Below are 11,304 nucleotides of genomic sequence, written 5' to 3'. Positions count from 1 at the left end.
TGGTGTCCCAGTTTGTGCCCATTGCCCCTTGTCCTGTCACTGGGCACCACCCAGAAGAGCCCGGCCCCATCCATTTGGCCCCCACATTTCAGATCTTTACAGACATTGATCAGATCCCCTCTCAGGCTGCTCTTCTCCAGGTGAACAGTCCCAGCTCTCTCAGCCTCTCCTCACACAGGAGATGCTCCAGCCCCTCATCATCTCTGTGGCCTCCACTGGACTCTCTCCAGAACAAATCAAGTCATACAGAGCCCTTTGCTCATAGCTGGTGCTCTTGGCCCACTTTGCTCGGCTGCTGTGAGCTGTTCCCATTGGAAATGGATTGTTTAATCCCATTTCTCCTTCTTCTCTGGGAACTGACTGGCTCTTACACAGGCCCCTGATGTCTCGCTGCTCTTTCACAGTGTTCGATTGATCTCAAGAAGAACGTTCTAGTGATTGGCACGACTGGCTCGCAGACCACTTTCCTCCCGGAGGGGGAGCTCCCGGAGTGTGCCCGGCTGGCTTACGGGGCTGGGCGGGAAGACATACGGCCGGAGGAGATTGCAGACCAGGAACTAGCAGAAGCAATACAGAAGTCCGTAGAGGAAGCAGGTACCAGGAGCAACCGAGTTGAAATATTAATCCTCATAGTTTTCCTGTGGTTTAGCAGGATGTTTGTCAGCAGTCCCCCTTCTCCTCTCCTTGGAGAGAGGGTCTAATGCAGCATCAGTGAGTAAATGGTGGAGAGAAAGGGGCCTTAGTCTTGCTCTTGGCCTCTGACTGTGCTTCTCTTTTCCATTCTGCACAGCAAAATCTGTCTGCATGAAGGCAGCATGCTTGCTGCTTAATTTGTGTTCTCCTTGCAGCTTCCTACCCGCTCTGATTTCTTGACTTTTGAAGGTGTGGAGATAAATTATTGTCCCTGGCACCCGTTCCCCTGGGTCGAGTTGTAGCGCCCAGTCAGGGCCACGGTTCGGTTGTGTCATATTTTAGCAGCCTGGTGTCAGGACAGCTTTGTGGAGACTTCCACAAACCCTGTTCTTAATAGCTGCAGTGTATAAAATTAGAGGAGATGTAGCAGGAAGTACAAATCTCTGGACAAAAGTCGATGACAGTTTTTAGAAATAGTACTGTTTCAGCATTTTTTTTTCCTTAGAATGGTGCTTGTGCCCTTGGAAGGTGAATTTGCTTCTCTTACTGAAGGTTACCGTTGCTCCAGATTTCAAGGGAAGCAGCTGAATTCACATCCTAACGTGTGTGAATCAGCCTTAAATGTGATCTGCAAAGAGAATTTTCACCCTCTCCACAGTTTTTGTTGCCTGTTCCTCTGGAATCCATAAGCTGCACAAATGCAGACTGGTTGGGCTACGGAAGATTTTGGTAGCTGCAGAATTTAGTTGAGATGCCAAAACAGCTGAAATCTGAGCTATGAGCCAAACTGTCCAAATCTCACATTTTCTGTTTAACTCCAACATATGCTTTTGACTAAAGGAAACCTTCATTATTTTATTTTTCCCCCCACAATTACAGTGAAGCTGTAAATACCTCACAAAGCATTTTCCTCAGACCTTTTCCCCAACTTTTAAAGATAACATTTTACATGCAAATGTTTTATAGAAAAGTTTTGAGTTTTACTGCTAATTTGTCTTCTGAATACACACAGTTAAGATTCTGCTTCCCATACACATGCAAAACTCTTTGCTGGGTTGTGTTTAAGCTGCTAAAGTTCCAACATTTTTATTGCTAATTTTTTAAGACTCTAGCATGCCCATATTAAAAATTGAATAACCAAATTTAACCATATATATAATATATAAAAATTGAATAACCAAATTTAACCATATATATAATATATAAAAATTGAGTAACCAAATTTAACCATATATATTTTATATATATATATATAATCAGTTGTAATGCACTGAATTTTTTCTTTAACACTTCCCAATTGCTGCTTAGTCCAAATAGTCCAAAGAATAAGCAGTGATTTTTCTTGCAAATAACAAAGTTTACAGTAAGGAGAGCATGAGACTGAACTTATTGGTCCCTTTGACCAGTTTTCTTCCATTCTAAGAATATAAGTTTTCTGGAGATGTAAAAGCCTCGAGCAGAAGGCCTGGCTTGAATGAATCAGTAAGAAATGGCTTACGAGTTTGACTTTTCAAGCCAAATTTGAACACTTATTAAATGAAGTTGCAGCAAGTGGAAAGAAACACAAAGATAGATTTGACCTTGTCCCTGTCAGGTTGTGACATAGCTAAAGGTCTGGCTTTTCACATAACCTGGCAGAGAAAACCTGCAGATGTAAATATTAGTTATATTCACATTAAATCTTTGAGCCTGATGAAGTCTGGGTTGGTTTTTGCAATCTCTCCCCATTTCAGATGAGACTTTGCAGACGTCGTCGTTGGTTGAACTTGGTTCTCTGCTGAAAAGTTCAAATGAAAAGCAAACTTTGGGCCAAAATACACGAGTCTTTACAATAAAAGCATTTTAGTCAAGTGCTTTAAAATGACAAGTGCCTAAAATGACTTAAATGAAAGCTGCTTGTGTACCAGCAGGGTTCTAAAAACCACGTGGCTTTGTTCAGACTAAGCAGCAGTCCACCGTTTTCCGTTGATGCTGAGCCCTAGAGGAATGTAAAAGATTTATGAGAATAGGAAATCCATTTTGTGTATTCACTAAATCCATAAAACCATTTAGTGTTTGTAGAACAGCCCTGCACAGAACTAAGGTAGGTCTTGTTTAGATGGACTCTTAAAGTCTTGGACATACTACAAGCCTCTGCTCACAAGCTGTATCCTAAGAAATCAGAATATTAATGTATAACCCTCTTCTTCTCTTCTAAAACTATTAGCTGCTGCTAGATGGTACCAGGAAAACCAAGTGAAAGAACAGGAAACTGGAGGGGGAGAGAACATAATGCAGGACCAAGGAAGCTCAGCTCCACCCAAGGCCTGTGTTCTTTTATAACAGCTTGAATGTTTGCAGCCTTCTGGTAGATGGTTCACCAGAAATCGCTGCGTACCTCTGTAGGTTATTAAAGTTGTCATTTTGAATGTACCTGGATTATTCTTGAGCTTTATTTAATCCACTTTAGCAAACCTCCTGATTTCTGTCAGCTGACTCGCTGGTGTTTCAACACCTACATCAAGGCAGCCGAGGTGGCAGTGGAGTCCTGGTATGTTTTACTGTGATGAAAATCCTCCACATCTGCTTCATTTATGTCTGTGAGCTTCCTCTTTCCTGCCAGTACACAGTGTTTTTTCCCTCTCACCACTTGGAAACTTGGTGATCCTGGAGGATTTACAAAACTGGCAGCAAAACTACAGCTGCTTTAGGAGGAAGGATATTCAGGTAGCTTACCCCATATACAGCTTTTCATCCCGACAGCCTCGATATCAGAAAGGTGCTGCCACCACATCTGCAACTCAGGCTTTTCCTAATACAGAGAGGAATTTATCCCTGATGGTGCACTTTGTGGAGAAGAGTTTGTTTTGAGCATTAGCTGGATCGATATCCTTGATGGGGCTGGGATTCAGCTCCTGTAGATGCCCCAGGAGGATGATGACAGTGAGTCTTGGAAGGATGATGCTGAGGAGTGCTTGGAAGAATACCAGTAACTTCTGCTGGTTAAATGACTGCAGATCCCTGATGTGTTTGACTGATCAGACCCTTATTACCCATCCACAGAGTCAAAAGACACTTCTGCTTCCTCTCTAAAGGATTGGCTTGGGAGCAGAGACCGTGAACTCAACCCTACCACGTAGAATCAGAAAAAGATCCCTCTGGTTTTCATCCGTGTCCTGTGTCACAAGCCTCTTTGCCACCCTTAGGAAAGATGAGCAATCTGAAAATCTGCAGGATAATTCTGGCTTTTTAATATTCCAGCATTGCCAAGTTGATGTTGCTGCATTAAACCCAGATGTGCAGCCAGCAGCTCTGTGGAACGGCTGCTGTATGTTATACCTGAGTGCATCCCTCCATCAGGGGTGCGGTATCGCAACATGTCGTGCACCATTTTTATTTAATGGCAGAAATAAATGGAAAAGAAACAAGTAGCTGAGGTGAAAAAGGCAAATTTCATCCATGGTGTGGAACTTAAAGGAGATCCTAGGTGTACATGTGAGCATGGTTAGCTGTCCCCCAGGTAACCTGGGTATCTGTAAAAAGAGAAAGACTTGAGGTAAAACAGCGGTTTATGTTTAAGAGCACTGATTTTAGAGGCATCTGGGAAGGGAAAGGGAACTAATACAACAAATCATGCAGCCCAGAATCTGGGTCGCTGTTTGGATATCTGATGCTGGACAGAGCAGGGCTTTAATGGAAGAACAGGAGCTCTTACAGCAAAGGGCATGTTAGTGATTTAACGAGAGCGTGAGAGCTGGTACATTAGCAAGATTAGACTGTTAGCAAGATAAGTTCACTTATTTAATCTGTCCTGATAACGAGACCCAGTGTTTGATAGAGATCTGCAATTCAGCCTTTCTCTGTGTGAAGGAAACTGAGCTGGGTTTGACTTGTGGCTGTTTCTGCCTTTGCTTTGCTCTTCCCAACCTTTGGCAGCAGTTCCTTTTGGGAATCTCTGCCTTTCACTCTAAGATCTTTACGCTTTCCCTTTGTAGCAAGCTGCTCTTTGCTCATCTCCTCTTGCCTGCAGTGGCAGTAGCCATCACAATGCAATAGCTGCTTGGAACACAGTCTGTGAACTGTGGTGCCATCTCAATTCTCATTTCCCTGAAATGTGGCTCCTGAGTATCTTCAGCTGTATGGAGAACCAACCAGGACGGCGCTAGACATGTGCCTTGTGCTGCCTATGTTTGATCAAGCATGTAGTATCACCCACAAACCACTCTGCAGCGTAGATAGTACAGAACAGCCTTTAAATTGTTCTCCAGCAGAGTTATTTTTGACTTGACATAACAAATCTCCCAGGCAGAACTCCTTCTGGAAAGCAGAGAACGTGAGGAGCTCCTGTTGCTTACATGCTGTCTTGAGGGACAGTCGGGAGGGGAGCTGCGAGGTCACAGGACTAAAACCATGCATGTGGTGTGCTCTGAATGCTAACACAAGTTTGGTGTGTTTGTTTCCTAATCCAAACAGAACGTCAGAAGCCTTGATGCATGTAGTGTGTGTTTACTGCAGCTGGAGTGGGCCACAGACCAGGTATTTATGGCCATTGGTTTTGAAGTTTTCACTGCTATGGTGAAATGGGTGGTTCTCGTGTGTCCTAACTTCTTCTTTCTTTCTGTCTTCTGTTAGAGAATAGTGACAAAGAAACTACCTCACTGGAAATGCCCTCATTACCAGCTTCTGATGGGTTTCAAAATCCATTCCAGTCTTCAGGACTAAATTCCAAGATCTGTAATCCCACAAATCAATTACTTGATCGTTCTGTCTCTGCCCCTGCTTCAATTTGCTCATCCAAATCTAGCCTCGCAGAGCCCATTGATCCTAGACCCGTCAAGTCTTTTGAGTCTTCAACTGAATGCCAGATCACCCCAGAAAAAGAACATCCTCTCTTATTACAACATCTTTCCAATAATGCTTCCTTGGCAAATAACGACCCTTCTCCCCAAAGAGGGGAGGTAACCTGTTGCGATCCAGCTTGCCTTTCACAGAAGACACTCAAAGAAACATTTCTTGCTGACAGTCTAAAGGAATGTAACGCTAAAGAACAAGACCCTGGTCAGGAACATCCTTTGGAAGTGATAAAAGAAAATAGTTTGGCTGACACTGCTGCTGAGCACAGGCAAAATAAAGATAGATGTCTGTCTTCAGAACAGGAGCGAAAACATGAGCTTCCCATAGACCATCAGACGTGCAGAGAACCAGAGAAGGAACAGCTGGAGAAACAAATTGAGACAACTGACCCAAAACCTCCTTGCCATGTTGTTGGGATTGAGAAACCTGTTGTGGAAGAAGCCAGCCAGCCAGAAAATCCTCTTGTGGAAACGAGAAGAGGTGGACAGGAGAAAGCAGGTCTTCCCTGTGTGAAAGGGAGTATCCAAATATCAGCCTCCCATAGCTGTGTGCATACAGAAGCGTTCATGGAAGTAGATGTAGTTGAGCAGTCTGTAGCTGAGGAACACAGCTCAGCAAGCGACCAGAAGCATCAGGCTGAGAACAGAAGTGTGTCTGACCCAAACTCAGACACGTTTTCTATGGAGGTGGAGTCGCTGAAGTCTGCATCCTCCTTGAATGATCCCCTTTCCACCGGTGATGTCCCTCACTCTAAAAGCACTAGTGAAATTCCTGCAAAGTATAACAAGTTGTCTAATTTGGCAGCTGAAGACAGCTCTTCTCTCTCCAGCATCCATCAGCTGGAGATGGAGCCAGGAAGGCCTTCAGAAGAGCCATGTTTCTCTCTAGCATCAGCCTTGAAAGAGCTGCACAAACTCTTGATTATCAGTCGGAAAGGAGAATGTAAAATCCTTGCTTCTGAAGAAGTCTCTCAGCTGGACGTGGTTCGCAAAGAGCCAGCAGCACAACAGAAGGGGCTTTCAGATGATGAGCAAAAAGGTTCCGATCCAGTCAGCCAGGAACAGGGTTGTTCCTTCTGTGAGGTGAGGTCTGAAGGTGGAAGAGCAGAAGGGAAACAGCCTTGTGATTCTGGCCTAGAAACCATGAGCGTCGGTTCTGTCAGTCACGTGCAGTCAGCTCTCGGAGAAGGTGCTTTAGAGAGTCAGGAGTTTTCAGGTCAGAGTGATTTAGTCGTGGTGGACTCCACAGCGACATCTGACCAACAACAGAGCTCTGAGCAGGCCGAGGTTTTGCCAGGAGGTGATCAGAGTCCAACTAGTCTGGCTTCGGAGCAGAATGCATCGGATGAAGATGCACCTCAAGACACACGGAGCCTGTTGACAGGAGCACCTGTAAGAAGCAACAGTTCTGCTCCTGAAGGTCCGTGGCTGTTGGGTGGGTGTGAAGAACCAGTGCTGAGCCCACCAACTGGCTATACTGGGCTTGCCTCAGGTGCTTCTCCACCGCCCGCTTTCCCTGCGGCTGATGTTGATCGAATCCTCGGCGCTGGTTTTACCACGCGGGAAGCTCTTGAGGCTTTGGAACAAGCAGATGGAAACACAGATCTTGCTCTTCTCATTTTGCTGGCCAAGAATATCGTTGTTCCTATGTAACTACGGAAGAGGTAGCTGACTGGGGTGTCTTTTCTTTCAAAAGACATCTCTAAATTCTGACACTGTCATGTACAAGTAGAATGTTGAGCCAGATTCTTTGAATTATTTGCAGCCAAAGTAACTTGTCTCTTCTGTTTCACTTGTTAGATTTGGCCTTTTCAAAGAAAGAAAAACGTCCTAGCGTTGTGTGGACAGGATTTTTAGCTTTTAATTACGCATACCGGATTAACATTCATGGGGTTTTTTTTATTTAAAATGTACAATTTGAAGAATAAGCTCCAATGTTAACGAATAAAAAGCAGAAGCCATTAAGATCACCGCCCACAAAGCAGATTGTGAAGTGAATTGAGCGTGTGTGCGCGTGCACAGGACACGGGAGGGACACACCGAGTTCGGTACGACGCCGACGCCAAACAGCGCTGGTCCAAACGGACTCGGTGGATTTATTTTAGCTTTCCTCTGCTTTGTAACTCAAGCATCTTTGTGACACTGATGAAATTATTATGGCAGCTACTAAAGGTATGTAGATGCCCACGGACGTGTCACACTTTGTAAGAGGAGTTGAGGGGTGGAGGGGATTTTTTTTGGCAGCGTGTATTTGTGTGTGTGCACGGGGAAGGCTGATGGCTTCTTTTTTTGCCAAACTGTTTTTGTGCTCTTGGGTCAGTGCGTTCGAGTTTACAACGTGGGGATAGAAGGGAAGGGATAGAATTTGGTGCTACCAAAACTTAAGAGATGTTTTAATTTATTTGAAGATGTGCTGGTATTAATTGTAGGTGATGGGGGGGGAGAGAAAAGGAGTATTTTACTTAGTATCTGGCCACCTTCACTGTGAGGGTGGTGAGACACTGGAACAGGTTGCCCAAGGAAGTTGTAGATGCCCCCTCCCTGGAAGTGTTGAAGGCCAGGTTGGATGAGGCTTTGAGCAACCTGGTCTAGTGGAAGGTGTCCCTGCTGCTGGCAGGGGGGTTGGGACTGGATGAGCTTTAAGGTCCCTTCCAACCCAAACCAGTCTGGGATTCTATTTTACTTTTTTCTTTCTTAGCCTTGCCCAAATCATGTTTTCCCCCCATACAAAAGAACAAACTCAACCACTTGGAAGGCAAAACCTTAAATTATTTAACAAACCAACCGTGTGTTATGGCTCTTAATCTCCCTCTGCCCCTGGAAGAACAAACTGTAGCAGTGGATGCATCTTCTATGCACCGAGCAGGGGTGTGATCAGAAAAAAATGAAAAAAATCTGCTTTGCACTAGTTTTATCGGGATGTTTGGGGATGATCAGCCTCTCTGCTGTGGAAATCCTGTAGTAGCTGGTGGGGTACTAATTTAATACCTCTGAAAGAGCGAGGGCTCCCCAATAGGGTCTGTGAAACAAATGCACTGACGTGGCTTCTGCATTCAAACCATCGTGGCCTTCTGGGAAGTCCCTGGTGAGTAGCCTGTGTGAGGAGCTCTCACCGAGGCTCTGCTGGAGGAAGCTCTTTCCAGATGCTTTTTTTTTTTTAATTATAATTTTTTGGGGATGAACTACTTGGTGATGCTCTGCAGAGCCCCAAAACATTGCTGGGGCTGGGGAAGGGGAAGGAAAGCGTGGCTGAACCATGATACCAAATTTTAAGTAGGAATTTTGACTTAGTTTCACTTGCAAATCTCCAAAGTGGCTTTGTGTTAAGTGTTGTTCATCTTGAACTTTCTGCTTTGAGCTAAACCTGAAGTGATGGGTCAGCAGCAGCTGGAAACATGGTTTTGTTCGTGGCTTTTATTTGTTGTTATCATTGTCTCAGGCCTCTGTTCCTGGTGTTTTGTTTTCCCTGTTGCTTAGGTTTGCCTGGTGCGTGCTAGGCTTTTACCATGCAGGATGGCAGTGAAAAACAACTCGAAATTTGGTTTCATCTGTGAACTTGCAGGAGTTTCTGATGTCAGTCAGCAGTAGTTGTTGTCAGATTTTTCTTAAGACACTTGGGCAGCCAGGAGATCCTTTAGAATAATGAAGAGCTTTAAAGCATTCCTCTGTCGAGTGAAGCTTCTGCATGAGCTGTGAACGTAGCTAGGCCTGGTGCTCCCAGACACGTTGAGCTCATATCCCACTACCTGTGACACCAACATCGCTCCGTGCGTGTGTAGGAAGAAGTGCTTGGCTGTTTGGGGACACTTTGCTGGAGCAGCATCGACTAATTCACTTGAAGCTTTGTTCAAAATGAGTTACAAGACTACAGCTTTATGATCCTGACCAGGCAGGTGATCAGTGTTACCCCTGCTGAAGTTTTTAAAATATTCTCCTTGCAATGAGCACCTCAAAATCAGCAAAAAAGGGTAAAACACTTTGGTTTGTACAGTACAGCGTCATCAGATCTCCCTCTGGCTTTAGGAATAAGATATATTAGAGCCCATTCCCATCTGCATCTGGTTCACTATCAAAAGCAGCAACAAGACTGAAGCTCCCAGCTCTCAGATCCAGAGTATCCTCAGTCTAAACAGGTGAATCTGCTCCCAGTTCACACCACAGGGTCTCAGTGAGGTGGTCCTGGGAATAAGCCCCCACCTGGTATGCAGATACCAGCTGCAGATTGGTCCTCTTGGATGCATGAGAGATGAATTTGCATCTCCTTAGCATGTGGATTCATCTGCTGCCAGCTTTTTGAAGCACCAGATGTTAGCCATTCAATGTTAGACCCTTTTCATATTTACACTTTATGTTTTTAGAAGCAATTGCTAATAGCTAGACAAAAATACTGCTGCTTTGCACCAGTAAAAGGCCAATTAAATGCTCTAGTTTTACGGCCACGTTTACTTAGACTGCATATACAGAATTTCTAGAAGCTAGAAAAGCTTTAGAGCATCAGCCAACTTGCTTCAATGCTCAGTTTTATTCTTTGTCAAATAGAAATGTTGAAATCTGTCCTTCTGCCAAAGCTGTACTGAAGCATTTATCAATAGTGCTAGAATTTCCTGGGGGACTTTTCTCTGAACTGCTAGAAACAAAACCTGACCCACCCCCAACTGATAAATACTTGTAAAACTATTTTATCAAGTTGGTCCAAGCCTGGTGATTTAAATCTCTTTAATTTCAGAGCCTTGCTTTGAGTGAATAGCTACATGCTGCTAAATTAAGAGAATAATTTTTTTTAGGAGCAAGATTGATGTTGGTAAAAATCTGGGCAGTGGTGAGTATTTCAGGTTCAAATAAAATGTAATAGAAGATGTATTTAGCAAACGCTGTCTAAAAGTTGTCTTCTGTTTTAACGTGCATGTGTGTCCTCCCTGCTGTGTGCACACATCCTTTGCTCAGCCTTTAGCAATCCCTTACCTGGTCTCTGCTTACCTGGCTCATAAAGTGGGAATATTTCTAATTAAGCAGGGTGGGCAGACTGCTTGTTGGGGGATAAAGTCAAGGCCAAAAGCTGTTCAGGTTTCCAAGGAGCCATGTACCCTGGCCTAAAATAAGGCTCTTCACTCTCTTCTCTTCCCCTCCTCACTGATCACTGTTCCAATGTACTAATGTCACATCAGCTCAGCAAAATTATTTCAGTATGAAAAAAGTCCATCTCTGGAGAATAAAGCAACTCTTGGAAGCTGCTTCATAAAGATGCCAGCGCTTGTGGGGACCTTTGTGGGGTTTCTGGGTGTTTCCTGAAGCCACTGTGGTCACGTACTTCGCTGTTTGGTTTCTGGGATGTATTATTTTCCTTAAAGATGCTGAAGGAATTTACTCGGCCTCTCGCTGCACGTGTGTTTCTGTACACGAGGCTCTAGGTGAGTTTAGAGGTGACGTTTAGTGAAATGTCAACATCTGAAAGCTGCTGGGCACAGAGAATTCTGACAAAGAGGAGGAAATGATTTCCTGGTGACGGTCCCTGGTGTGTTTACCTGCTGCAGGACAGAGCCGAGCTACGCTGCGTTATCGTGACAATCTCTGCCTTGTTGCTACGTATGTTTGACTTTCTACCTAGACACTTGGTCTCCAGGACTGTTAACGTTGTACCTCCTAGATATGTTCCCTTCTTCCTGTCTTTGTCTCTCCCTCTTGCCGTCTCCTTTCCTCAAAAGTAGCAATATTTAAGCGTACTTGCTGAATGTTTAACTTCCAGATAAGTTTTCTTTAAAACACTATGCCATTTTTGAATCAAAGGAGGAAAACAGATCCTAGAGGTTTCTTCACCAGACTTGGACTCCTTGCCAAACAG

At 44.3% G+C, this 11,304-nt stretch overlaps 2 protein-coding genes across 2 annotated transcripts in view; both read left to right on the top strand.

Moving 5' to 3' along the window:
- The window catches only part of DDI2 (DDI proteasomal shuttling factor 2), a gene marked incomplete at its 5' end in the record, with an annotated part of 7,525 nt that extends 4,570 nt beyond the window's left edge, over nucleotides 1-2,955 (top strand). The window contains 2 exons of the mRNA XM_010172321.1: nucleotides 405-594; nucleotides 2,840-2,955. Of these exons, the coding sequence (XP_010170623.1) occupies nucleotides 405-594; nucleotides 2,840-2,955 (306 nt within the window). The remainder of the gene's footprint in view (nucleotides 1-404; nucleotides 595-2,839) is intronic.
- Nucleotides 2,956-5,276: 2,321 nt separating this feature from the next.
- Nucleotides 5,277-7,118, top strand: RSC1A1 (regulator of solute carriers 1). Its single transcript, XM_010172320.1, has one exon. It carries the CDS (start codon nucleotides 5,277-5,279, stop codon nucleotides 7,116-7,118), a length of 1,842 nt encoding a protein of 613 aa, XP_010170622.1.
- Nucleotides 7,119-11,304: the final 4,186 nt, after the last annotated feature.

Source organism: Antrostomus carolinensis, unplaced genomic scaffold (genome assembly GCF_000700745.2).
Source record: "Antrostomus carolinensis isolate BGI_N321 unplaced genomic scaffold, ASM70074v2 scaffold34017, whole genome shotgun sequence".
Classification (NCBI taxonomy): domain Eukaryota; kingdom Metazoa; phylum Chordata; class Aves; order Caprimulgiformes; family Caprimulgidae; genus Antrostomus; species Antrostomus carolinensis.
Note: the sequence above shows the minus strand (reverse complement) of the source record. Positions and strands in the feature narration are given on the sequence as shown.